Source organism: Amblyomma mixtum, chromosome 8, assembly GCF_055824585.1.
Source record: "Amblyomma mixtum isolate Tamu chromosome 8, ASM5582458v1, whole genome shotgun sequence".
Taxonomy (NCBI): Eukaryota; Metazoa; Arthropoda; class Arachnida; order Ixodida; family Ixodidae; genus Amblyomma; species Amblyomma mixtum.
This window is the reverse complement of record NC_143019.1, coordinates 72097541-72124026: the sequence shown is the minus strand read 5'-3', so window position 1 is coordinate 72124026 and position 26486 is coordinate 72097541. Positions and strand designations below refer to the sequence as shown.

General features: G+C 49.3%; 2 protein-coding genes and 1 pseudogene across 3 annotated transcripts in view; 2 read left to right on the top strand and 1 right to left on the bottom strand.

Annotated features, from left to right (window-relative positions):
* Positions 1-26486, bottom strand: part of LOC149332949 (glia-derived nexin-like) — a 90114-nt gene that overhangs the window by 9619 nt on the left and 54009 nt on the right. The window lies entirely within an intron of this gene.
* LOC149332951 (solute carrier family 2, facilitated glucose transporter member 8-like) lies at positions 3955-8388 on the top strand. Its single transcript, XM_089555777.1, has 4 exons — positions 3955-3980; positions 4531-4895; positions 6138-6361; positions 8071-8388. The coding sequence occupies exons 1-4, from the start codon at positions 3955-3957 to the stop codon at positions 8386-8388; spliced, it is 933 nt and encodes a 310-aa protein (XP_089411903.1).
* LOC149332950 (uncharacterized) lies at positions 9650-14131 on the top strand (annotated as a pseudogene).

Sequence of the window (26486 nt, the reverse complement as noted above, 5' to 3'; positions counted from 1 at the left end):
TCTGCGCCTACTTCAGGATAGGAGAAGACAAAGAAACGGTGTGCGTCAATCTCATCCACGCCAAGTCACGCGTGGCGCCTCTAGAAGCCTTGTCGCTGTCTCGACTGGTGGTAATGGCTGCGGTAATTGCAACACGTATGGCCACCTACCTTCAAGGCCTAATCGATCAACAAATGAATTTCTCTTTTTGAACTGACTCAATGATTACACTCTATTGGATTCTAAGCACATCGAAAAACTGGAAACCGTTCGTTCAAAACAGAGTTACAGAAATACAGAGCGCAAGCAATCCGCAGAGATGGCGGCATCACCCTGGAACCCATATTCCAGCAGACTGCCTCATGAGAGGTACATGAAAGGAGCGAACCTCCTCAGCAGCAAGCTTTGGTGACATGATCCACGGTAGCTGAAAAGGACGCAACTTCATGGTATATGACTCAAACCGTTGTACCATGCAGCCGTATGGTCGTTGCAGGAGGAAGAAAGAGACAGACAAATCAACTTTTCGTTTCGGAGCCCAGCACTGTATTGCTGCGCGCAGAAAACTAACGCAGCCTTACTTGGTTGCTGAGAGTGACCGCCTGGATTTGAATATTCATAACCAAGTGCTGAAGATGAAATGCTACGGCTCAGTTCTTTACAGCGGAGGAGACTGACACTGTACGCAACTTCTGGATTAGATGTGCCAAAAGAGAAGGTTTCAAGCATGAAGTTATGACGCTATACCAAGGAGAAAACCTCCTCAACACGCAAGCTGCTCAGCTTCAGCTCTTTCGAAGATCCTGAGGGGTACTCTAGCTGAGAGCAGACGTCTATCGGCATCAGTGCTCTTAACCCAGGAGCTCCTTCGTTCCCAGGTCCGGTTTGTGGCTCATGTACCAAACCATTCACTCGCTGAGTACTGCATGGAGGAAGTTTCTAACACTCTCCCATCACAGTACCAGCGTCCTGTCACAACCTCCACCGCACCTTGGAGGTACGCAGCATGGCATATCAAGATCACAATCCCTGGCATTAAAAGAAAAACAAACACCCCCAATCCTGCACTTAAATACTTCGCGCTTGAGTACATCCATGGCTGCTACAATGCGTACCGCCACATCTACACTGATGGCTCTGTCACGTCCTTATCATCAGCGATTTGCGTTTGGCATCCGTCAACGTGCACAATTTCAGCGACACTCAGTCACCGCACCTCGACTACTGCTACCGAGCTCGCTGCTCTGCGCGCTGCACTTACTTACATTATACAACAACCGCCAACAACGTGGGTTATCTTCAGTGACTCTCGCGCTGCTCTACAATCGATAAAGTCACCAGGAAGCCATCAGGAGCAGATCGTCGATGACTTGAACAGGTTACACACCGAGGCCTGTGAGGTACGTCACCGTGTTGTGCTTCAGTGGTTACCCGGTCACTGCGGCCTCGCAAGCAACGATCGTGCTGACGGTGCAGCAAGGTCGGCGCATGGCGACACCTCCTTGTTCCTACCCATACACTTTTCTCGTAGTGATGGCGCGAGACTTCTCGCTGCTAAATCCTGGCAGATGCAACGCTCTCTGTGGTGTTATCCGCGGCGTCAATACAGACCCCTCCTTTGCATCGACCCCACTTGTGAATTCCGCATGCCACGCAATTTAGATAGACGTGACTGTAATTGCCTGCACCGAAATAGTCTGGACGTTGCCTTTACTAAATTCTATCTTTATGAAATTGGTGTATCAGGTAGCCCTCTGTGCCTGACATGTGGTGCGCGCGAGAATCTTAAACACTTGATCTGCCACTGCCAAATCCTTAATATTTATCGCAAGGCACTGTTAAGTGCTTTAGGACTTCGTCACGACGGCCCCGTGCACCTAGAGCATGTCCTTGGACCCTGGACTGATGCAACTTCGGCTGAGCGAGGGACAAAAGCTTTTTTAGTTTTTCTAAGGGACACGGGTTTAGTGGACATACTTTGATAGTCATCTAAGGGACACGGTTTTAGTGGACATACTTTGATAATCATTGTGTGTGTGAGAGTGCGTGAGTGTTGAGTATGTTTGGTGTCACTTTTTTTCTCACCCTCTTCTTTCATCCTCACCTGGAGTAGCATGCCAGGCCCATAACCAGGCAGACCTCTCCTTTGTTCATTAAAGTCTCCCTCTCTCTCTCTATTCCAATCGAGAGTCAGCGGCGCTCAAGGGTTTGACGTTGAGGCCATTGATTTTTGCCGGGTCACTGTACGCAGAAAGGATGGACGGCAATATCCAAAGTGACATCGCCCTATTCACATGCTCAAAAACAAGAGCCGTTCACCAGTAGCTAGTCTCTAATGTAACGACTGAATGCTTTTTACTGGCTCTACGAGCACTTTGTGGCCGGTAGGTGACTGCCATCGACTATATACAGGGACTATGATCTGGCGTTTAAGAGGCATGCAAAGATCATGTGCTACAAAGATTATTCGCAGCCCCGAAACGCAAGATTACAGCAATTCTCAGCAGCTGTCACGGCAGTTTATCGCAGAGAAAGCGGCATGGTGGGGATGCTGGTGGAAACGAATGGTGAAGACAGTCAAGGAAACGCTGCGGAAGGTCCTCGGACGCCAAAGCATTTCGTTCGACGAGCTAGCCACAGTGCTTGCGGACGTGGAGGCAACGATAAATTCTAGGCCACTGGCATACATGACCGAAGACCCAAAGGAACCGTCGGTCCTGACGCCCTCCCATCTCATCACAGGCAAATGGCTGACCGCTTTGCCCGAAGCAAGGACAGCGCCCAATCTTTCCGTGGAAGTGACATAGGTTGAAGATGGAAATACCAGCCAACGATTGTGAATTCATTGCGGAAGTGATGGTTCAAGAAGTACCTCCTTCAGTTACGGTCAGCCCACTTCACCTCTTCAAGTTCTGCGAATGCCATCGCGTGGGCGGCTTGGCGATCGTGCGCGGAGAAAATGCGCCGAGGCATGTGTGGTACACTGCTTGCGTTGTGGAGATCTTTGAGGGTCTAGATGCACACGCGCAGTCGTGCACCATGTAGATACCGTCCGGAGCCATCACAAGACAACACAGCTCCTGCATTCATTTGAGATAAGCTTAGAATGACTTATACTCATTTGTTTAGGGGTGGGGGGAGCTTAAATGCTCATAACGATACGGTAACAGCATATAAAGAAGCAGAAACATCAAACGCCGAGGCTTAACTTCGGGATAAACGCAATAAATAAAGCAGAGACGGCAGCAGAAGCCAGGGTCCACTTGGCGACACCCGAGCACTGTTGCAACCGGCGACATTTCTTCGGCCCGAGGAAAGGCGGACTTCATAGGAGTGCCTTACTTTCGACGCTCCGGAAGGAACCTGGAAAGAAAAAAATTTCCGCTTGAAAACATTATGTTCTGCAGCAGACGTAACTAAGTTTGCATAATACGATCTCATTGATAGCTGCTAACCTGTGGTTGTTATATCCTGTTCGAAAGGGGGTGCCTAGGAATGGTTAAAAGGCAGGCTTTCCTGAAACAAGTTGCCTTGTTGCTGTTAGCCGTCACTAGTTGGGTAGCTCCAATGGCTTTGTTGCTGACCTATACTGATCATGGCTACTCCACGCATGTTGTTGTTGGCCTCAAAGTAATGGCGCGTACCCATTGCGGGGGATGGGCCAAGACGCAAGCGGCGACTGACAGGTGCTTAAAACGTAAAAAAATAAATAAAGTAAAAATTATAAAGGTAATAATAATAACAATAATAATAATAACTATAATAATCCTAATACCAATAAGTAAATAAATAAAAGAAATTCAGATTTGTTGATTGAAAGAAGCTAATCAAAAACTGTGAGATCGGTGACTGAAAGAGGATAAAATGAAGGCGATGAGGCCTAAATATTTGCATGCGCAGCCGCTTGAGAGCTCATGCAAGAAGACGACGTTGGAATCAAGACGTGCGCGTCCCCGCTCCTTCCCAGCGTAATCCATGGCACAACGCAAGAAATCAGATGCGTACGTAGAAAATTTCCTATTCAACTTTAGAGAACGCTACTCTGACCAATAGTTGTGATCTCGACTGAAGGCGCCGAACGTATTCTTGCTTTTTTGCCTCCCTGTGTGGCATGCTATCGCGGCATGCACCGCAAAACGTTCGTCTCTAAATGCCGCCTCGATTTCGTACTTGCTTGGCAGAGCAAATGAAACTCAATAATTCATAGTAGCTGCGAAAGCCGAAGGAGAGATAATGAGGTTGAAATGGACACCATTCCGCCAGGATAACAGCACATGATTCCACAAAGCAACGCTAGTTCTGGACTACCACCCACCGATTCATTAAACACTATTTCTTCTGCGACCTACAATTCATGGCTTTTTTGTCATCACACGCGCTTGGTCGTCCACAGACCCACAGCGCTCGAACTCTGTGCCGTCCGCGCTCCGCAGAGCGACGTCTAGCGGCAGCGCCTGGTTCGAGATTGCGCATGTCTAATACTCAGCCCATACCCACCTCCCGCGCTGAACTGCACTGGTGGACGTTTTAATGCGCGACCTGGCTGTCCAGGGCCCCGCCAACCGTGCCAGAGCCGTCATCCCCGGATGGGGTAACGGCGCACGGCGCGGTCTCCGATCTCAGCGACAACGCGCAGTCGGCGGGCAACGCGGCCATGGAGGAGCTGCGCAACCTGCAGGCCCCGGCCAAGGGGGGCACGCCAGTCACCGACACCGACAGCACCACGGTGCGGGGCATCCACGTGCACGGCATGCTGGTCGCCTGCCTGGGATCCTGCGCCGCCGGCACCACGCTGGGCTTCGCGTCGGCCGCCATGGCTACCATCGAGCGAGAGTCCTGGTACAACCCGGCGACGGAGGACCGCTGGCTGGCTGACGCACTCCTCCTAGGGGCCGCCGGGGGAGCGCTCTTGTCAGGTGCTGCACCAGAAGGGGGGGGGGGGGGGGGAACTCAGGGGTTCCAGTAGGCTATGAGGGGCGTGTGTGTGTCGTTTTGGTTGCGGTGTCTTCGTTCAGTAGTTGCCCAAACCTTGCTTCGGAAAGAGGACAACCACCTCATTTTAGTGCGAAATCGCTATTTTCACCAGCAAAGCTGAAAAACCCGAGGTATGTGTGAAACCTCTACCTTTGACAAAGCGCCAGCGGCGGAGACCTCGCGCAGCTAGCTGCTCGGACGTTTTTGAAAATGTCAGTTTCTTCATGTTTGCTTCTTTTAAAAACGCTCTAACAGACGAAAATTCAACGAGGGGATGTTCTCCTAGCACCAAGCCGGGGTTGAATTGAATGTCTTCATTATAAAATCGTTTAAAACAGTTTTTTTCGTTGTTTTACTGGCTTTGCGCACGATAATAGGATGTAGTTCACTTTCAGTTTATCTCCACATGCTTTACATATAGGTTTGTCTTGTTTCATAAGCATGACATGACGACTATGATGACGTATTTTTATGGCGCAAAGGCACCTGCGGTCAAAGAGAGCCATGACAGAAAGTATTTTCGTATACTGAAGGTGGGGTCAACGGCCTGTTTCCGAAGTATTTCACCCTAAATAAACAGAGCAGTCAGCCAGGGTAAAGCTTTCACCCATTGTAGTAGCATCGGTGGATAGCCAGCGGCACTGGGGAATGAGTATGAAGTTGTGTTCGATATATTGTATGTGTCCAATTTGAAGCTAACACACTACTACAGTATAGCGTCCTTGATTATTACGTGTCTTCAATTTGTGGATATAGCCGCCACGGTGGCTCAGTGGTTATGGTGCTCGGCTGCTGACCCGAAAGACGCGGGTTCGATCCCGACCGCGGCGGTCGAATTTCGATGGAGGCGAAATTCTAGAGGCCCGAGTACTGTGCGATGTCAGTGCCCGTTAAAGAACCCCAGGTGGTCGAAATTTCCGGAGCCCTTCACTACGGCGTCTCTCATAGCCTAAGTCGCTTTGGAACGTCAAACCCCATAAACCAAACCAAACCAATTTGTGAATGATCGGTTTTACTAGGTTCAATTTGTTGTTCGGGTCGTTGTCCCAAGAAGCGTGCCATTTAGCTGTGAGTTTCTTATATAAACAAACCGAGTATTGCCTGGTTAACCTCCTTACATTTCCGTTCTATTTGTCGTCTGAGCTGCCTGCCGGAAGTGACAATAAGCGGCCTCTTCTCCGCAGGTCTTCCGCTCTGGGCGCTGGGCAGCCGGACGACTCTGCTGCTGTGCGCCGTGGGCCTGACGGCTTCGTGGCTCCTGCTGGCCTCCTCCTCCGAGTTGGTGGCGCTCTACGCGGCCCGGGTGTCGTGCGGGGCGTGGCTCGGCCTCACAACCATCGGCGTCAGCCTGTACGTGGCCGAGGTGGCGCCCCCGGAGAAAAGAGCCTTCTACACGGGACTCACCGAGGTCGGTGTCCTCTTCTCCTGCGGCAGCGCTATTACCCCATCCTGTCGCCTCTTTGCGACGGAACCTTGACGGGAACCAACCCACGAATATTCGCTTGTCCTCAGTAAGGTGGCCTAATGGTTCAGTACTCAACTGTGTGGCGTAAACGTGGAGGCTAACAAAAAGAGTTCAGCTCAAGTTACGGACAACGCACCGAGCTGTGGAAAGAAAAATTATAGGTGTAACGTTGAGAGACCGGAAGCGGGCGGAATGGTTGAGGGAACAAAAATTACATCCTAGTCGAAACTGAGAGGAAGAAATGGGCTTGGGCAGGGCATGTAGTGCGAAGACAAGTCAACCGATGGTCTCTAAAGGCAACGGAGTGGATTCCAAGAGAAAGCATGCGTAGCAGGGGGCGAAAGAAAGTTACGGACAACGAACTGATCTGTGGAAAGAAAAAATATAGGTGTAACGTTCAGAGACCGGAAGCGGGCGGAATGGCTGATGGAACAAACGCGGGTTAATTACATTATAGTCGAAACTGAGAGGAAGAAATGGGCGTGGGCAGGGCATGTAATGCGAAGACAAGGTAATCGATGGTCTCTAAAGGCAACAGAGTGGATTCGAAGAGAAGGCAAGCGTAGCAGGGGGCGGCAGAAAGTCAGGCGAGGCGGCGGATGAGAGTAGGAAGTTTGCTGGGATAAGGTGGCCGCGGCTGGCAAAGGACAGGGTTAATTGGAGAGACATGGGAGAGGCATTTGCCCTGCAGTGGGCGTAGTCAGGCTGATGATGATGAATGATTCAGTAATTTGATTTATTGCTACGAGGCAGCGCGCAGAGAGTAATTTGAAGAACTGACTTTATCTAGGCTTGCACTGGTAGGCCAAAAGAAAAGACAGGAAGCTACTGCGGTCCGGCTCCAAGTTCATCCAGTAGCGAAGTACAGGGATTGGTGAGACTGAAACTAAAACACAGACAATAAGTCAGTAGTTGCGTCCAAAAAAAAAGACCATAACGCTGAGGCAGCGTATGAGTATCGAGCGTTAGCACTATCGAACGAATATTAGATCATTAGCCATCTCCGCTACATCCGGTACAAATGTTTCGTTATATCCGGATATCTACTTGCAAGAAGACAAATCGCTTCGCAGGACTTCGAAAGTCCTACGTCAATTAGTTTGGCCGTAATGACGTTCCAAGTTATAAGAAGTCACGGTTTGGGGAACAAAAGGTCGTCGGTGCGAATCCTTATGATAAGCCACGCAGTACACGGGCCTCTAGAATTTCGCCTCCATCGAAATTCAGCCGCCGCGATCCCGGCCGCGGCGGCTGAATTTTGATGGAGGCGAAATTCTAGAGGCCCGTGTGCTGTGCGATGTCAGTGCACGTTAAGGAACCCCAGGTGGTCGAAATTCTCCGGAGCCCTTCACTATGGCGTCTCTCATAGCCTGAGTCGCTTTGGGACGTTAAACCCTAATAAACCAAACCAAACTTTGATTCGACTAGTTATCTTATGCTCCGTAACGTAACGCGCTGAATCGTATGATGCCACTCCGAACATTCTACGCCGATTAGGTGGTCCACAATCTGTGCACCAAAGGTCCCACTTGAATGACCCTGTGCTTCATACTAACGCGACCTTGAGCAATGGCAGCATTAGATCGAATGCTCTAAAAGTAATCGGAGTCAGCCACGTGGCCGATATGACTCGGCAGTGCTCGCGCACCCAGGTGGCTACCAGTACGGGTATCGTGGCGAGCTACGCGCTGACGGGCTTCTCGTGGCGACTGCAAGCGACCGTGTGGTCCATGGCTCCCCTGGGGCTGCTGGGCGCGCAGGGGTTCCTGGTCGAGAGCCCCCGGTGGCTGCTCTTGCACGGCCGCCGCCACGATGCGGAGACGGCCGCCGCGCGCCTCTACGGGTACGACCTGCCGCCGGAGTTGAAGCGCTGCAAGAGCCCCGACGATGGCGCCACGGCTACCGTGTCGTACGCTACACAAGCCAGGCCAGTATACATCCCGTCTAGGTTGAAACCGGGAGCTACTTAATCACCTAAATTTAGTGGCATGTTTCAATGCGGAAGCAATTCACATGAGTGGCGTCCGCAGGATGTGCCCGCAGGTTGCGTGAAAAATATTGTCCGCGTCATTAGCCACTAATTAACTATCACTAATTAGTCACTAGTTTACAATCACCAATTGGTCACTAATTAACAATCACTAATCAGTCACTGATTGGTCGCTGGCCCCATCATATGATCACAATGGCGTCACGTTAAAATCACGTGACCAGAGGAGGACACGACAAGTGTGGCACGTCTGCATCTCCATGACAACCACCTGCCAGTAGATGGCGCCACGGGGGGTCACGCGCTGCGCTAAGCCTTTATTGCGTCTACCCTTAAGGCGAAGCTTAGACGTTGCCCTAATTACGCAGTGACCCAGTTTACATGAACTGAAAGTTAGTAAGGCATTGGTGGAGAGTGAGACTGAGGAACCTGTTAATCAGTTTCATACGGTTGGTTAAAAACCCTTGAAGGTGTCCTTTTACGTATACGGGGTGACCCAGCTAGCGTGGGTTATATGTTTTAAAGACAATGATAGGCACTGAACAGCCATCTAAGCAGCATTCTGTGGCCGATTCATGTTGGAGATTTGTCCGCTGATCTCCCAGTTGAAATGCGCCAATGTGGGCAGCTCCAGTTGTTAAACGATCAGGGGGATCGAACTGAAAGAGTATTGTAGCCGGTCGCGCAAATGCAAACTCATTAGTTTTATGTGTACGTGCAACTTGGCCTGGAGCAGATGGCATCGTCGTTGCAACCGAGACATCGGTGCTCGTTTCCAATGAAATATCCCGGATGGCCATAATGGTCATGTAGGTCTTGTAGCTGGCACTGGCCAGAACGTGCCAAACGAGGCGATGCAATTCAAGGCCTGTATCTCGAAATGCTCACGCAGCAATTCAGCAATATCGTGTACGCACACACTTCCGCGCTATCTATATGCCTAAGAATGACGTCTTCTGACAAAGAACTATGAAAGTGGTCATCCTAGACTGGGCAGTTGGCATTGAGGCATCCTGCTAATATCAGAGTTTTCGATACCGGATCCTGATATATGGGCCCCATGAGAAACTTCGCTACAGCGATGGCCAGATACCTCTGAGCGGCCACGTCCTAATTCACATTCTATCCGTCGCGGTGGCTCAGTGGTTACGGTGTCAAGCTTCCGAGCACAAGGATGCGGGATCAAATTTGGGCCTTGCTTCGATGGAGGCGAGATCCAAAAAGCGCTCATATGCATTGCGATGCCGAGGCACTTTAAGGAATCCCAGGCGGTCGAAATTAATCCGAAGACCACCGCTTCGACACTTTTTTCTTCCTTCTTTCACTCTCTTGTGCTGTTATTTCGTTTAGATTATGAACACCACACGTGCCCGACCTGTACATATGTAGTGGAGTAAATTTATTACTTTTACCTCTATCACCCTATCCTTTTCTGCCTGTACCTTCAGGACCTCTTTCATTTCATTTCTCTAGTCTGCCTGCTATCGCTTTATTTCCGCTGCCCCAGCTCAGATGCTTCCCGTAGCGATGGCAGATGCCGGGGCTAGCAAAAATCTTTTCCTTCCTTTTGTTATTTTATCCGAAATAAACTACTACTACTACTACTACTACCACTACTACTCCCTCCTTCATATCCTCCCTTCAAGGCGCTGTTAGGGAGAGATATTTACTCTCGGAACGAATTAATTACTTCTCGATTCCCGCTTCTCCGCGTGCAGGCGCCTGTCGGCTTGCCTGGTGCTCCACCTGGTGCAGGGTTCCACGTGCGCCCACCTCTTCCTCTACCGGGGCACCCAGGCCACGGAGGGGCTGGTGGCGCAGGTAGCCGCGCCCCTGGCGGCCGCCGCCATCACGGCCGTGCACGCGGCCTTCGTGGTCACCTTCGCCTTCCTGACGCGCGTCTCGGGACGCCGCCTGCTGCTGTGCGTGTCCACGCTGCTGGTGGCCTTCTGCTTCTGCGTCTTCCCACCCTTCGAACACCTCGTCTTCAGGTCTGGCCGATCTGAAGGGATTCTAAGAATTCTGAAGGCTAATTGATCCCATTTTAATTCACTTACTGAAAAAGAAATGTTGACTCGTGTTTACCAGCGAAAGACTTTATTTATTGGTGTGAAGACTGCTGGATAAAACGAAACTCGGTTCAAACGCACGGCATTGATGCATGACGGTATGCACTAGCCTCTGAAAGGAGCAAAAAAAAAGCATGCATTGACGTCACCAGCGGTAGTGAAAATACCGTGAGGCTTCGGTGCCAGTGTTTAGCTTCATGCGGCTTTTTCTGCCGCATAAAGCTTCATTTCCCGTGAAAGCAGAGTTTACAACGAGGTACTCGGTCTCTGTAAGGCCACCTTCAATTTGTGCTCAGCCTGCCTTGAACGCATTTTGCACTCTGAACTCTGTGTCTGGAGCAAGGCACGTTGCCTTGATACATCGAAACAAAAGTGGGCGTCGTTCACGTCCTGGTAATATGGTTTTAAATATGTTAAACGTAGGGTTAAATACAGTGTTAATGGTGGTGTACAGTGATTTGACGCACTCGTACTGTGCCTCCCTGGTGACGTGGTCCAAGTGAGCGGTACCGCGGGATGTGAGGTGTAGCTGTCGCTAGGGGAACGTTAGCCGCAGCGTCCCTCTATGTCATTCAAGATGCTAGTTTCCGGGGACTGGCGCCTAGCTATTGACTAAGCGCAGCCACATCCCAGAGTTTAATTGAAATTAGTTTTGGTTTGGTTTAAGGTGTTTTAACGTCCCAAAGCGACTAAGGCTATGAGAGACGCCGTAGTGGAGGGCTCCGGAAATTTCGACCACCTGGGGTTCTTTAACGTGCACTGACATCGCACACTACACGGGCCTCTAGAATTTCTCCTCCAAAGAAATTCAACCGCCGCGGCCGGGATCGAACCCGCGTCTTTCGGGCCAGCAGCCGAGCACCACAGAAATTAGTTTTGAAAGGTTCCCAAATTGACCTCCTGAAGACCGCAGTACACCTAGGCTGCCGGTGCAGCACAGTTCCCTTGGTTCAGCTCAGTCTTTGCAAGGTACTAGTAAACGCGCGAGCGCTCGCAAGAAATATATAACAAAGGTAGCTACAGCACCAAATGAAACACTCAATGTGCACAACAAAACGAATTTTGCTGCTACTTCTGCTCTAAAATTAAATGTCTCGTGTGTATTACCCTATAGTCGGATGAAGCCCTACAGCGAAGCAGTCATTGGCCCTCAAAGGAGGCCTTTAACCAATGGCGTCGGCCAATTCTCATGACTGTGTGTTCAATCCCCTTAGACCTGCTGACATACGCAGGCTGTGGCGGATGGGAGGGTTTTGACTATGCATGGCTTAATCGGATTTAACCAACGCGTCACGAAAATCAATTGACGCCATTGGCAGGACGGCCTCCTTTGAGGGTAATAAGGGAGTAATTACTCATTGACGTCCACCCAAGCCCAGCCAAACGGCTACAAAGGAAAGCTACACAGCTTTCTCAGAAACTTCGCAGTTAAAGCAAAATTTGTCCTGGTCCGGGGTCCGAACCCAGGACCACCGTTTCCCTGACTGCGCTTGGGTGGATGTCAATGAGTAATTACTCCCTTTTTACAAATCTAATCCACCTTGGGGGGATTCGCCTAAACATTTGACCAATCCTTTGAGGAGTATTTGCCGTTTCGGTCTTGAGTTGCATGCGACTGCAGTGGAAAACGTTAGAAACTTGAAAGTTTGGGAAGATTTTATTGTAACAAAGACAGCGCAATACATATTGAAGATGCAGAAGCAGATCCCAGAGTGAAAGGCTGCTGAAGGGACGTCTTGTGATTTTTAATAGAGAGCAAGAAAAGGTTGCCGTCTTAAAACCTGTGCAAGAGTTTGTACAGAGTGTTGTAATTGATGAAAATAGCAACACGAAATGCCGTGACTTATGAAGTAAACACCCGAATGACCGTGGATATAATTTCTATTTCAAAGCTGAGCATTAAGCTTGAAATAGCGAAAAAATGATGTTACTGCAGGTGGCAAAATATGTCTTCACAAAAATGGCGCGACGTTCTAACCCACTCGCTGTTCGCTATAAGGCCAGAAAAAAGACAGCTTCTTTTGCGAAATGAAGGGTACGAAATTCACCTGAAATGAAGAACTCACTGATAGGTGCAGCCCGCACTGCTCCGAGTTCACTCTGTGTACAATTCTCTACATAGCGTGTCAAAGGGTTAACTCAAGCGAGAAGGACGTATTTGACTTGTGCATATCACGAAATGAAAATATCTGCCGTTCAGTCTCATATCACACAGTGGCAAGCGTTGTGCGATTTTTTTTTATTGGCCTATCAGCGCTGCACCTCTCTTCAACTTTATTTTTTATTTATCTGAGGGGTCTATTATAATTGCTAGCACGCTCGACTGGTCGCTGCTCGCAATAGTTGGGGCTCCATTGTGACAGCACAGCGCCAGGAACAAAGACACAGAGAAGAGACCAAAAAGTCGTGTCTCGCTTTCCGTCTTCTTTACTAAGTATTGCCACAATCGGGTCACTGTTGTCAGCATTTTTTTAAAATTGCTGGGGTTCAACGTGGCTTGAACCTAGTTATACGAGCGAAAGATCTCTTAAGCATGGTTTGCAGTATCTCAAATAAAATGTGAAGGTCAGGTACTGAATGGTAATAGTCATATGATCATGTGGTCACACTACCATAGCTTCGGCATTACTACCATGCAGTTGAATTAGATTTCACCTAGTGAGGCATTGAAGGTCAATGTCGATGTGGTGCCTACTGTCTCAGATGAGATGCCAAGGTCAGGGGACACGATCAAAGGTCAAGGTCAGGTATTCAATGGTCACAGTAATATGCTCGCGTGGTCGTGCTACCATAGTTTTGGTCATACCACCACTAAATTAAGTTCGGTTGGACCTTGTGAGGCATTGAAGGTGATTGCCTCATCCACATCGAAATCGGAAGTTATACCCCGAGGAGCAGAGCTCTCGCTCTAAAATAAAAAGCCCTGTTCGTCCCACCTACCTATATTTCTTCTCGCATTGATTACGCGCACAAGGTCGGCGTACCATTTGCAGCACTACTGTTTGCTTCGCATCTTTGAATCCCAGGACGTCATCGACAGCTTTACTTACTACTAACAACAAAAAACGATTTCGAGCTCATTTCAGCTCGAAATCATTAGTAGATTAGAATATGCACTTTTTATTTTCTTCACGGCGTAATCCCATAAGGCGATGACTCCGACTGCGCATATATATGTGTCCTTCTTAGAAGTTGTACCTCGAGGTGTAGAGTAAAAGAAATCCAGCATAGCGGCGGAACACGGCCTGCTTGCAATGTCCACGGTGCCACGTAGAGCCTCCTCTGTTGTACGCACACAGGCAGTGGTCGGCAGCAGCGACCCGCGGTGACACCAGCTGGCACGCCGTGTACTCGGTGATCCTGCTGGTGCTCAGCTACTCTGTCGGCCTGTGCCACCTGCCGCCGCTGCTCACGGCCGAGCTGTGCTCGGGGCCCGGCTTGATGCACCACGTGGGAGCCTCGGTCGCCTGGAGCTTCCGCTGGATGCTCGCCTTCCTCCTGCTGCACTTCGACCACGAGCTGCTGATGATCGGACGCGCCGTCAACGCGCCGCTTATGCTGGCTGTGACGCTGATGATGATCGTCGGTGGCCTGGCCGCCTTCTTGCCGGAGACGGAAGGGCGGACTCTGGGCGCCATCGAGAGCGGCGAATAAGAAACGCGCGCTCTTAGCAGGCCCAGCGGTGACCTCGGGGCCACGTCACCGTGTCCGGGTGACCTCAAGGCCACATCGTGCTTTATTCATTCATTGACATTAGTATCGTTCAGCACGTTCACTAGAAGAGCAGCAAGTCTCACGCGATCTGAAAGCTGTGCACAATGCTTGAGCACTTCTGGTAGATTGGACACTCTTCCGCGCGCAAAGTGGTCACGTGACTGCACTATTTCGTGCGTTTCCTGTTGGCGCAAATTACAACCTTGAAGTCTGTACAAGCATATGAAAGTAACAATCGGGATTAAAGATTTTTGGATAAGTCTTGCCCTTCTTTACCTCAATTCTTTGAGGTTCATGTGATTTGGAGGAGGACGGCGATGAGGACGAGTGGAAGACATGCATACACCACTTCTTAGGTGAACAGAGAACTCTAACTTTATGAACTTCAAAAGCGATACAGGAAATACGTTTGCAACAATATAAGAGACTCCACTCACCTCAAAACTAAAAAAAAAAGCTGACCTCTGATATTCGACTTCTCACAAACCGGCGGAACGTCTGCTTCCCTTGACGATGCTTGACTGAAAGCGAATTATATAGGGAGCCTAAGGTCAAGTTTGGCAGCGTTACAGCAGCCCCTCGCGGCATCAGGCGAATTTATCGGGAATGTAGAGAGATTGTTTCGCCTTGTCAAACGTGCTTCGTCTTCACTAAAAACTTGAAATCAGTAGCTACAACACTAAATAGACGGGAAACAAATTTTACCGCTGCAAAGAAAGTGGTATGAAAAGCAGAAGTGCGGACCACAGCAGTTCGCAGATCAAGCATTTTCTTTGTGGTATCGTCGGCTGAATCAGCATCGCGTAGCAGCAGTAGGAATAGTCTACGAGACAGGAAATCTCACCTAGCCCTTAACCAACTCGCTCGCTTAAGGGGTTGATGAGCTCGTGTTTTTCACGCCTGCGAAGGCAAGTGGCACTGTTTGCAGTATTCCGGGCCAACTTTCCGGCCAGGAAACAATTATTGGTGCACGGAATGGCTTTTGGCGCCCGGAGTATGCTATGCCCATCGACAATCAAGGTGGGCAAGCTGCTTGGTCTCAGTTATTCCGACCTTTCCTGGCTAGCTTCGCGAGTGCTTCTCGGAAGCCTCATTTGTCTCGGGCGATTCACCAAGAAGGTGATCATGTAGTTTTTACTTCGGGGTTTTCTTTTGTTTGATTGTCCTCGCGTTGGGTTTTCACTTTCATGAGTTTTAGGGGGTTGGCCGGTGCTTTTTTCCATCTTCGGGGTTTTTAATCTCTTCACTTCTTTCTTTCTTCCTCCTAAGTCAAACATGAACTTGCGAGGTCAAGGTGTGCTTGCTACCAAATGCGGTGAGCTCCGGCTCGCTCATTTTGGGCTCGCAAACCATGTCTTTCCCCAGCAGCGGCCACGTTCACTCTGGGTGGCATTCTTGCTACCCAGGGAAATGCATGATTTTAAGCTGATCCAATCCGAATTAGCAGCTCAATAAACAAAGGAAGAAGCTTCACGCTCTCATCCCACTTAGTCTGTAACAACACTTGGTGAACAATAAGATAAACCTAGGCAGCTCATTTTCCCACTGCTTTGAAAGCAGTAAGTGTGTTTTCCTGTGTTCAGGAGGCAGACATTGCTGCTGAGAATAAAATCTTCTATAATTCGGCCTCTGACGTCAGCATGTTCACTTCCACGGCGCCCAGTGACCCGTAAGGGTCAAGAACACCAATTTATTAACAAAGTTTTTTCCATCCATCCATCCCCAAAACGAGGAGTGAGGATTAAAATCAACTAAAAGATATGGCTCTGGTAGTTGTATGAAAAGTGCTTCTAAATCGTGAAGTCTGACGGTTAGATGTGGTTCAATGTATATGGAATATATTGTTGTGGTTTTAAAATCAAGGGCGGTGGATGCAAGTGCCTCATATGAGGTTTTTAGGTCAATTTTCCGAGTTGCGACACCACCCTGGACCACAACAGCAGAGCCTCCAGAGAGCCTGCTTGATTTCTGTCGGTCACAGCAGAAGACTTGATATTTTTTAAGAATATTTTTTTTCTGTGGTCCTAGGTTAGTCTCCTGGAGACAGAGTGCTACTGGGGAGAATGAATTTAAGATATCTGTTGTGTCAGTGTAGTCCTTTAAAAGTCCACGACAGTATCAGTGAACAAGAAATGCCATTGTTACGGAGCAGTTGGGGATAGGTTAAAACCCTAGGTTTGCGGGTCTTTTGGACCAGTTATAAGGACTTTATCCCTTTTTTTGCGCTCGAGAGAGCTTTGCCGCCGTTGCAGCGAGGGCGATGGAGGAGTTGTGTCCATCGCCTGCTCAGAGGTGCAGGAGGATCGTGCAGAACGCACGGGTAACTGTGGTTCAGACCTCGCCGTGTGAGGCGAGGCGTTGGGGCCTGCTGACCTGGAGGTGCGCACAGCCTGTTTCATGGGTGGTGACGCGGCGCTAGCTGCTGCTACCAGGGGCACGGGTGGCCCTGCTCCAGGCTCACTGTGTGTGGCCTGAGCAGAAGCTGGAAGCCGCTGTGATGCCATGCCCTGTTGCACCATATCGGCGAAAGTAGGGTGTTGAACCATTGAGAAAAGCTTTCCCGCTTCTCTGAAAGTGATGTTTTAACTCCGAGTGTGCTCATCCGGCCTAAGAACCGCCGCTCTCCCCAATTTCCATTGTATGAATGGTGACCCGGTACCTGAGGTTGACACCATTCGTGTATTGGGCCTGCACGTCCAGAACGATGGCAAAGACACCACCACCCTGAATAAACTTAAGCAGGTTGAAGGCGCGATATTGCACCTCATCCGCAGGGTTTCGGGACATCATCGAGGCATGAAGGAGCGCGACCTATGTCGCCTCATTCATGCCTTCGTCCTCAGCTGTGTGCTGTACACTACCCCATACCTACAACTATCCAAACATGACATAAAACGCTTTGGATACCTTGATTTGCAAGGCATTCAAGGTAGCACTTCATCTTCCCCTCAACACACCCAGACAGATTACTAGGCCTGGGCCTCCAAAACACGATCGGGGAACTGGTGGAAGCCCACCAACAGGCCCAATACATCAGGCTAACACAAACCTCCACAGGCCGGTATATGCTGAACTCCCTCGGAATCAGAACACCGGCCAATGACCCAACCCTCCTCACCATCCCACGACTCCTCCACCGGGAGCTCCTCATCAAGCCGTTCCCGGGGAATACGCACCCGTCCCACCATGAGCAGCGCCGCAGAGCCCGTGCGAAGGCACTCCATCGAGCGTACGGCTCCGAGCCGGACGCCGTAGGGGTGGATCCTGCCTGCACAGGTGATGAAGAGACAGTCGCTGTGGTGGACTCCTCTTCATCCACCCTTCTCACACTACCTCTCCCTCCAGACACCTCTCCAGAGGCTGCAGAGGAAGCCGCCATTGCACTTGCTATGACCCGCACGGAAGCCCGGTATATTTCAAGTGACTAAAACTGCGATTCTAAATTTTGCTCGAGGCCGAGTCCATGTCCTTGCTTTTGGCATACTGGACTCGCCCGATGCACCCCCCCCCCCCCCCCGCCAAGTGGAGCTGATATGGGTGCCTGCGCACTCTGGGAATCCCGGAAATGAGGCCGCCAACCTTTTAGCCCGAGGTTCTTTAAACCGGGCTCAGGTGGCCTCGGATCGGGGATTCACAAAGGAGCGCATGCACTCATTCAGCGAGCTGACGCAGGCATACAGCCCGCTCCAACCCCCCCCCCCCCCCCCGCACCCACCCCTCCCTAGATAACTAACAAGCAACGCTCTGGCGCAGATTACAGACACACACCCTCCCCTTAACCTAGCCCACTATCATCCCTCCTTCCCTGCTCCTGCTTGCGCCCTATGCCCAGGGGTGGTATTCTCCCGGTGTCGCCTTTTGCGACATGTCGCAGTCGCACTTCGCTGATTGGTTCGAGCCGCGGTGGCGGTGGCGTGACAACACGGATCCGCCTTCCTGCTACGTCGTCGTGACGTCGCCCCAATTTACTACGCTTAGTCGAACAACGGAATGCGCTGAAGCGATTCGCGCGGGCGACGGGCTACCGTTAGCGTACGAACGCAATCGGCAGTTGCGGCTTTTGCGCCCTTGGCGTGAAAACATGGCGACGTCCTTTCAAGCGAGAGCCGCCCGCTTCAGCCAATTCAGCAGTCCTTGCGATTCCGGTCGGCATGTTTACCGGCAACTACTGGTGTTGTTACTTTTCGCTATGACTTACCTTGCTTCGACGATAAAGTTTAAGCTGCAATTCAGCCTAGTTTTTTAGATACGCTCTCTATTCTGGAGCGCGCAAGCCTAATGGCACCTCCAGCTACACTGCTACCGTCTGCAACTGCCCGAAACGCAGCCGAAACCTAGCACAACCGTCCGGAACGAAAGAAAAATAGATTTGGAGCTTTTTCGCGGTGTTTTATAGACTTAAATGAAGTAAAGCGAGTTTATATTAAATTTGCAAATGTTTTTTGGTCATTAGACGTCATGTGATGGCAAATATTCTTGCTATAAAAGATACGAAACTACTGCTGCTAGTGAATCAGCAGTGGTAAATTGTCGCTTCTCGGAGTGAATGAATGCACAGCAGACGAAAGTGCCGGCGGCTTTTTCCGTTTCTTCGAGCATCTGTAAGCACTTTTTTAGGCCCCGCCCATATGCGACATGTCGCAAAAGGCGACACCGGCAGAATACCACCCCTGAACCCTTCGCTTCTTCCCTCTGCCCGGCGGACCCTCCCCCGCGGGACCTAGAGAACCTCAAGACCTTGGAGGAATGGGAGACCCTGCTGCGCTCGGAGGAACCGGCCGTGCAGACCATTGCCACCGGCCGGGCTGCCAGTGTATGGACCTTAGGAACATAAACACGAGTTCAGTGGGGTTGTGCGGGGACCCTGGGGCGTACCCCAAATTCCTCTTACAATAAATTTTTTTCTCTCTCTCCGGAGATCTCCACTGCGGCACCTTTCTTCTTGCACTCTCACCAATTCCTCCCTTCCTTTACGGCGCGGTGCAGGTGTCCACCGAAATATGCGAGACAGATACTGAGCCATTTCCTTCCCAGCTAATACATCACACGTGCTAAGCTTTCTGTAGATTGATTGTGTCCTTCATCCACACTTTATAAGTACGTTTGATCAGCTGAATCTGTATGATGCAATCTCGAGAGTCACCACCGCCTGATGTGACTGGGCGAGCTGCCTACTGGCGTCATCGAGGTAGGGGACGCGCGGTGAGGTGTGCCGCCCTAATCGGTAGCGAGCGACTGCCAGCAGCGATTTTTGAAATTCACTTCTAAACTATAGGGTCCACGCAAAGCTTTCAAGTTTGACTCCAATACCCAGAAAGGCGACCTATACTGATCTTCTACACTAGAATCTGCCCATCGACGTAATTTCAGTGTTCCTTCAAGGCTTCCATGGGGAAACAGACCTCTTACCTGGAACTCCGGCCAAGTGTCGATGGCCACTGCCACTTGGTTTGACCTAATAATGCCACATCAGTTTTAAATGATGGCAGTAAGTACAGGTACTAAGGATATTAGTCTGTACACCAGTTATAGACGATAAGACAGTGGTCAATGTTTTCCATTTTTATTCAGCCCTGCCGTATTTTATTTCAAGCAATGCGCAGTGACATTTTTTCATCAGCTTGTCTTGCTGATGGGTCGTCATGGTTTTCGCCATTCCGGACATGAAACAAACAGCAGCAGCGCGGCCTTCCCCTTTGGGCCACTGGGTGCACTGCTTTCATAAACGCTTCAGTGACGCTGGCGGGAGCTTCAGACGAGGCGGGAACTACTTTCCATCTGGAAAAAATGTTTTTGTAAATGTTATGATCACAATGCACTTCTTCGCGGAGCTTTCTAGCCTTTGAAAGCTAACGCGCACCCAAGAATGAAATGTTAGCACACCGTAACAGGAAGCTGTCAATAAATTCCAATAAGACAGTAGTAGATCACCTTGAAAAACAGCAGGCCGCCGCGGTGGCTCAGTGATAATGGCGCTTGGTAGCTAACCCGAAAGTCGCGGGTTCGACTCCGGCCGCAGCGGTCGAATTTCGATGAAGGCGAAATTCTAGAGGCCCGTGTACTGTGCTATGTCAGTGCACGTTAAAGAACCCCACGTGGTCGAAATTAACCATAGCTTCCACTACGGCGTCCCTCATAGCCTGAGTCGTTTTGGGACATTAAATGCTGTAACCCAAACCAATCCAAACCTTGAAAAACAGCCGGCTGAAATGTTTCTAGCAAGGTAGTTTTAAATACCTTTCTTTAATGTCCATAAAATAGCGCGCAAAAATAAGAAGGACATGGATTTCCCCCATGGCGCTACTAAGATCCCCCACCGCGTCACTGGTCACCGCCAACTCCTGCAAGCTTTCAACCCCGTCCTACTCCGCATCTGTGGTGTTAACCTCCCTGTCTCGCAAGTTATATGGCATTGTCACCAACTGCGCCCAACAGGAAACCAAGAGGCACTCGCCTGACTTCTGAAGAGTCTCTCCGCGGTGCTCTCTTCTTCCACAGGTCTGGAGGGACTCGCTTTGGCAGGCCACTGGCTCCTCAGTGACGTTCTTGGGTCTGCCGTCCACGCCACCAGTCTCGTCCGCCGTCCACCGCTGCTGTTCTCATTCGCCCATCGTTGGAGATCCTGTCGACTGCGCCAGATAAGTGGTTCGTACCTCGGGATGGTCTCCGAAGTTGTTGTTTTCTCCAGCAAAGTGCGGAATAAGATGCAGCCGGTTGCTGCCAGAAAAGCTAGATGATTTTATTTACATAGGAGGTTATAAGGAGTCCACCCCCTAGAAGCACACTGAAGCCACCTTTTATACATTCTCAATTCCCAAGGTACCTATCTGGGGAAACTTGGTTGTTCGAAGATCGCCAATCACATTCCTTTATGAAAACCGCCCACAAAAGGGCGGAACATCACCCTCTCGCCGATCCTCCCACCGCGACAAAAAGGCGGGACATTCACACTCTCGCCGGTCCTCCCACGCACAGATGATCGATTTGTGTATTTTGTTCACCCATCGTTCCGTGGAATTAGCAGTCCTTTGGCGGCAACTAAGGTGATATATACATTCTCGCTGTCAAGTCGGAGCCGTTCCGCACCGTGACGGACTCCCTTTCATTGTCGGTCCGCTGTCGGTTTTGAGCGAACTTGAGAATCCAAACACGCGTTTCCGCCGACAGTTGATTTAGGGGCCTCCGTCCCCTGGTTGCGCCGCCACGCTTCCCTCCGCAGCAGCCGCCGATAACAGCTGCTGCAAAGGTTAGCCAGCAGTGTCTCGCGTCCGTGAAGGAGGGGGCGACGGCCGTTTCTCGGCCTCGAAGGAGAGGGTAAGGAGCCACCGGCGGGCGCACGTGCGCGCAACCAAATCACTTCCCAGAACGGGACACCGGCAAGCAAACGTGTATACAAATACACACACACTCAGCGTGCTGAAACCGGCCGTTATTCACGTAACCCAGTCCCGCTGGCGCCAACTGTCGTCGCTGCAGACGGCGCGTCGAGTCCAACAGCAGTCAACGACCGTTTTTCTTTGTTCTCGGAAATCGAAGAGAAGATAAACAAGTTCAGTGCTGCGAACTGCGTGCAGCTGTGGAAGAGAGATACGAGGACAACCGAAGCGGCAAAAAAGTGCGTTAGTCTGATCGCTAAGAGGAGGTCGGAAGCACTGAAATATTATCAAGTGCGCTGCTGCTGCATCCACGGCAGTATGAAATTCTTGATCAGCACCAAAGGCACGCGGAAGCCATCGTAAGTCCACTGCTTTGATGCATGTTGTCACTTAGCAGACACCCTGAGAACTGCTTTAAACAAGATTGTTGTCATCATCAGGTTTCTTCGATTTGCTAAGTTCTGAACTGTCCCGGACATCTTGAGACTGTTGCAGATTCTTGTAGGTCGAATATCAGGCAGAGGTCCCGCACACTTCGGGGAGTCCGGGACGACAGATCGAAGAGACCAATTGGTATCGTTCCAGAGGGCGTAACTGTCATTCGCGACACCGCATGTCATAAGAAATTCTGTTCGACTTGGGTGCACCGGCTGGATCAGTTCTGCGGAGGCCTACATTGTCAGTTCAGGATGTTCAAATGTAACTTGCACTCCGCCGCTGCACTGGCAAAAAGAACGCACTGACCTGGTGCAGCAAGCTCAGCCCCAATCAAACAGATCTATTATCAAAAGTAGCATAGCTTGCCTCTATTTGAAGGCAGTATCTCTTGCTTTTTCGACCCCTCCCTCCATTGTAACAGAAAGGCCCTAGTGGTGTCTCCTTAGTTCCGATAGCTGAATGTACGCTGTACTGTTCGTGGCCCCTAGCGTTTGCAAACAATTATTGTTCGTCAGCTCTGTTTGGTTACGAACAGTACCGTTAAATGTTTGTGATGCGCAGTCCAGGATGTTTTTTGGTCATCTGTTTCGTCTTCAGGCTCAATTATGCTTTGGCCTGTTTAATTTTATTGTACCGTCACGTTTTTTTCTCATTATTCAAGAACATTCAAGCAAGACTGCCCATTCAGCATTTATATTGCTGCAAACAAGGGAGGCACTCATCTTTAAGTGCGCTCTCTGAACCTGCGGCACAATAACGCCATCACTGAAGAACTGTTCAGGCACCTGCTCCCAAAAAAGGCGACTTGCGCCCGACTTGCAGAATAGCGCGCGTAACCTTTTCGCAGCTCAAGGCTAATAAAGTGATGGTAATGGAAGAAATGCAAAACGAAAGTGGAAATGCTGTGCTCCTGAAAGACTTGTCGAATATAGCAGCTAAAGGAATGGCGGCTAATACAAGCAACGACTTGTCAGAAGTTCTGCGCGTTTTGACTGAAAAATACAAATCAACTGTGAGCTTCATTTTGTATGTTGGGTTTAACGGCACATGTGCTTGACGCATGATTGCCTTAGCTGCCTAAGGCATAGAAAATGTTTTCTGCAAGATTTAATAAAAATGTGAAAAGTGATCAGTGGTATAAAGGACCTAAAAGTGTACGCCTCCTTACAGATTGAGAATAATGAACTGCAGGGAGTGTTTTTTTCAAGACAATCGAATGAGGAAGTCATTTCAAGACTTTCCGGAGGTGCTGTTTGTACTAGCGGCAGCAAACTCCTGAAGACCAGAATGGCTTGTTTTTTTGGTAAGTGTTGAAAATGATAACGGGGAAAGTGAAATCAGTTGTTGGGCTGTTCACAACAGAAGACGGTGAAACCTTTTGATGGTTCTTTGAAACCTTTAAAAGCCTCAACCCAAGATGGCGAGCAGTGCGAGTCACAATGGCTGACAAAGATGTAAAAGAAAGAACCATTGCGAAAGAGCTTTTCCCATCATCTGCACTGCAGATTACAGGCCTTTGGCAGGGAAGTGAGCGTGCAGAAATTAGGTATTACAAGAGGAGAGCAGGACACAGTTCTGGATATCCTGCAATGCATGGTGTATGCAAAGAATGCTTATGAGGAGCTTTATGCCTTGCTACGGACATCAACAGCAGCTCAAGTAGTGGAGTACATTGACACCAACTAGCACTCCATTCATGCAGAATGGGTAATTGGTTTGAAACGGGAGCGTGGCAACTTCTTCAATTCAACAAATAATCGAGCTGAAAGCATGAATGCAAAGCTGAAGCAACTCGTTGAATGTTTCCGCTCTCTCGAGATGTTTGTTGAAAAGTTTTTTTTCAATCATCTACGCTCAACGAAGTGAACAAATGCATAAAGTGGCTGTTATGCTACAAAAGAGAAGAGCTGTAGCAAATGAAGATGAGGCCAGTGAACTGTATTCAAGGTTGTTAACACCGTACGCCTATGATCACGTTCAAGCTAAACTTGCTGCATCTATTGCCATAAGAAGAGTACTGATGCACTGACTGAGGCAAGCAGATTCTGTGGTACGATAGGACACTGCGTATGCCCTTTCAGGAAAGCTATGTTGCTGCTTGTCGCTCTCCCGAAGTCTGCAGGTTTTTTAAAAATTTGACAGAAACCTATGAGCTGAGTGGTGGTGTTGAGATCAATATGTGGAAGGTCGTGGCTTGACAGCCACCGATGATTATGGTGGACAGCCAGTGCAGCCACTCAAAAATATTCAAAATTCTTTCTGTGCACCAGAAATTTAGATAGGCAGCAGTCATTGCATCTAAGCTGGCAGACCGTGCATGAGAGGGCTCAACAGCAACATTCACAAGAGACTGAAAGTTCTAGAAACCATTCTGGAATGTTGGAATGCTGGGAATGAAGTTACCATAAATGAGGTGATACAGCCGGAGCAGTGCAATCAGCAGTTCTTTGATAATTGTGAGAAAGGTATGCAGCATGAACAATTGCAGCAGGAAAATGTTCAGACGCCGATTGCATTGGGCACTAACACCAGGCCAGATATGAACAATGCACATCTGTCACATGAAAAGGGTTCACTAGGCAGCTCTGACACCACTGCGGTTGTCTGCCAAGGGCAGGAGAGAAGTGTTGGAAAACCCAATTCATTGTCTGCAAGTGCTGAAGCATAAATGAGGGCCACACAATTGTCACGTGAAGAGGTCCCACATGGCACCGCTGACACTGCAACATCTTCTAGCTGCCAAGGTCAAACCGTCCAAGACGCAGCAGACACACTGAATATGGTTAAGTGCCGGCTCGAATGAGAAAGTGGTCGGCCAAAAGGCCAAGTTTTGAACGTCATTGGCTTGCCAAAAAAATGAAAAAGGACTGACAGGCCTTATGGACAGCTTACTGTGAGGCAGAAAAAAACAAAGTGTTGACGTGGCTAACAGGGGCAGGAAATGCAGCTGACGCTATGAAAGGGAAGCTGCTCAAAGATTCAGTCGAGTAAAGGCCTGAATATGTCCATAGTGGTATTCGTGACAACTGTGTGGACAGACTTTATGCGGCATTACTTTAATGAAAATGGATGGCAAGCTGTGGAGATGGGTGAAAATCAAAAAAGAGCAAAAGTGGAAGTGTAGTGAGTGTAAAACAAATTTAGTAGATGTAGATTCAGTAAGCTGTGACTGGTGCCTGGCTTGGAGTCACCTGCCGTGTTGGACTAAGCAGACAGCCAAAGACAGTTATGGAAATGCACACTCTGCAGTAGTACAGCGACAAAACGTGATTTTCCTTGTATTTGCAATTGGAAATTGTGTGAAAGAGCTGAAAAAACAGCCTTCATTAATCTAATGCTTCCTTGTAATGTCAATACTTTTCTGAGTGGCAGACAGCCTTCATTAATCTAATGCTTCCTTGTAATGTCAATACTTTTCTGAGTGGCAGACAGCCTTCATTAATCTAATGCTTCCTTGTAATGTCAATACTTTTCTGAGTGGCAGACAGCCTTCATTAATCTAATGCTTCCTTGTAATGTCAATACTTTTCTGAGTGGCAGACAGCCTTCATTAATCTAATGCTTCCTTGTAATGTCAATACTTTTCTGAGTGGCAGACAGCCTTCATTAATCTAATGCTTCCTTGTAATGTCAATACTTTTCTGAGTGGCAGACTCACTTTACTTGGTCTTCAAAAGACTCCTTTTCTACGCAGGCTGCCTAAACAAGGCACATGGCGATTTAATTTCTCTGGAACAAAGTTCTGCGGCACCGCAAATGTTTGTTTAACTGGAGCGTCAGTACCTCTGTCAGGGTATCACATATTACTGAAGGCCATTGTTTTTTCTGTGAACCGAGTACTAAACAGACAACCTATAAACAGTAAACGAAAACACTAGCCTCGTGTGACGATAATTCACCAGGTGATGCGCCAAAGGCCGCTGAAACACATTCTTTAGATGAAAATTTCACGCAACGCCTAAAAGTGCTAATAACAATAATATTTATTATCACTTCAAGGGAAAAGAAAAATACGTGAGGCAACATGCATGGTTGGACCGAGAGGTGAAAAGCCCGAAGCATTCCGCTGACGTGGTTGACTTCTGTGCCAACGATGCAACTGATCCTCCAACCATATAAACTACTCGGCCGCCTTGGCTAGGTTAAGGCGCGTATCCCCTCTACGGTTACCCGCCTTCCCATCAATGATCCCTGTGGCACATTAATTTTGTTAGACCGGTCAAACTGTGCATCCGATCGACCGAGAGAAGGAATTTGCAAAACTCTGGCTTGTACACATAAAAAAGCTGGGTATTTATATCGGAATGAAAAGCTTACAATAGAAACAGAAATACTAAGAACAGTGCTACACTGCTACATAAAGGCGAAATCAACAAATTCAACTTTTCAGCACTGTGCGAGTGTCTTGTCTCCTTCTTGGTATGTGTGTGTTTGCGCTGTTGAACCATCATTATGAATCTACACCAACTAGCCCAATCTGC

Coding starts and splice junctions, on each gene's coding strand:
- LOC149332951 (XM_089555777.1), top strand. CDS start 3,955: ATGGCACAACGCAAGAAATCAGATGC. Junction 3,981..4,530: donor CAACGCAAGAAATCAGATGC/GTACGTAGAAAA, acceptor CTGGCTGTCCAG/GGCCCCGCCAACCGTGCCAG. Junction 6,362..8,070: donor TCTACACGGGACTCACCGAG/GTCGGTGTCCTC, acceptor TCGCGCACCCAG/GTGGCTACCAGTACGGGTAT.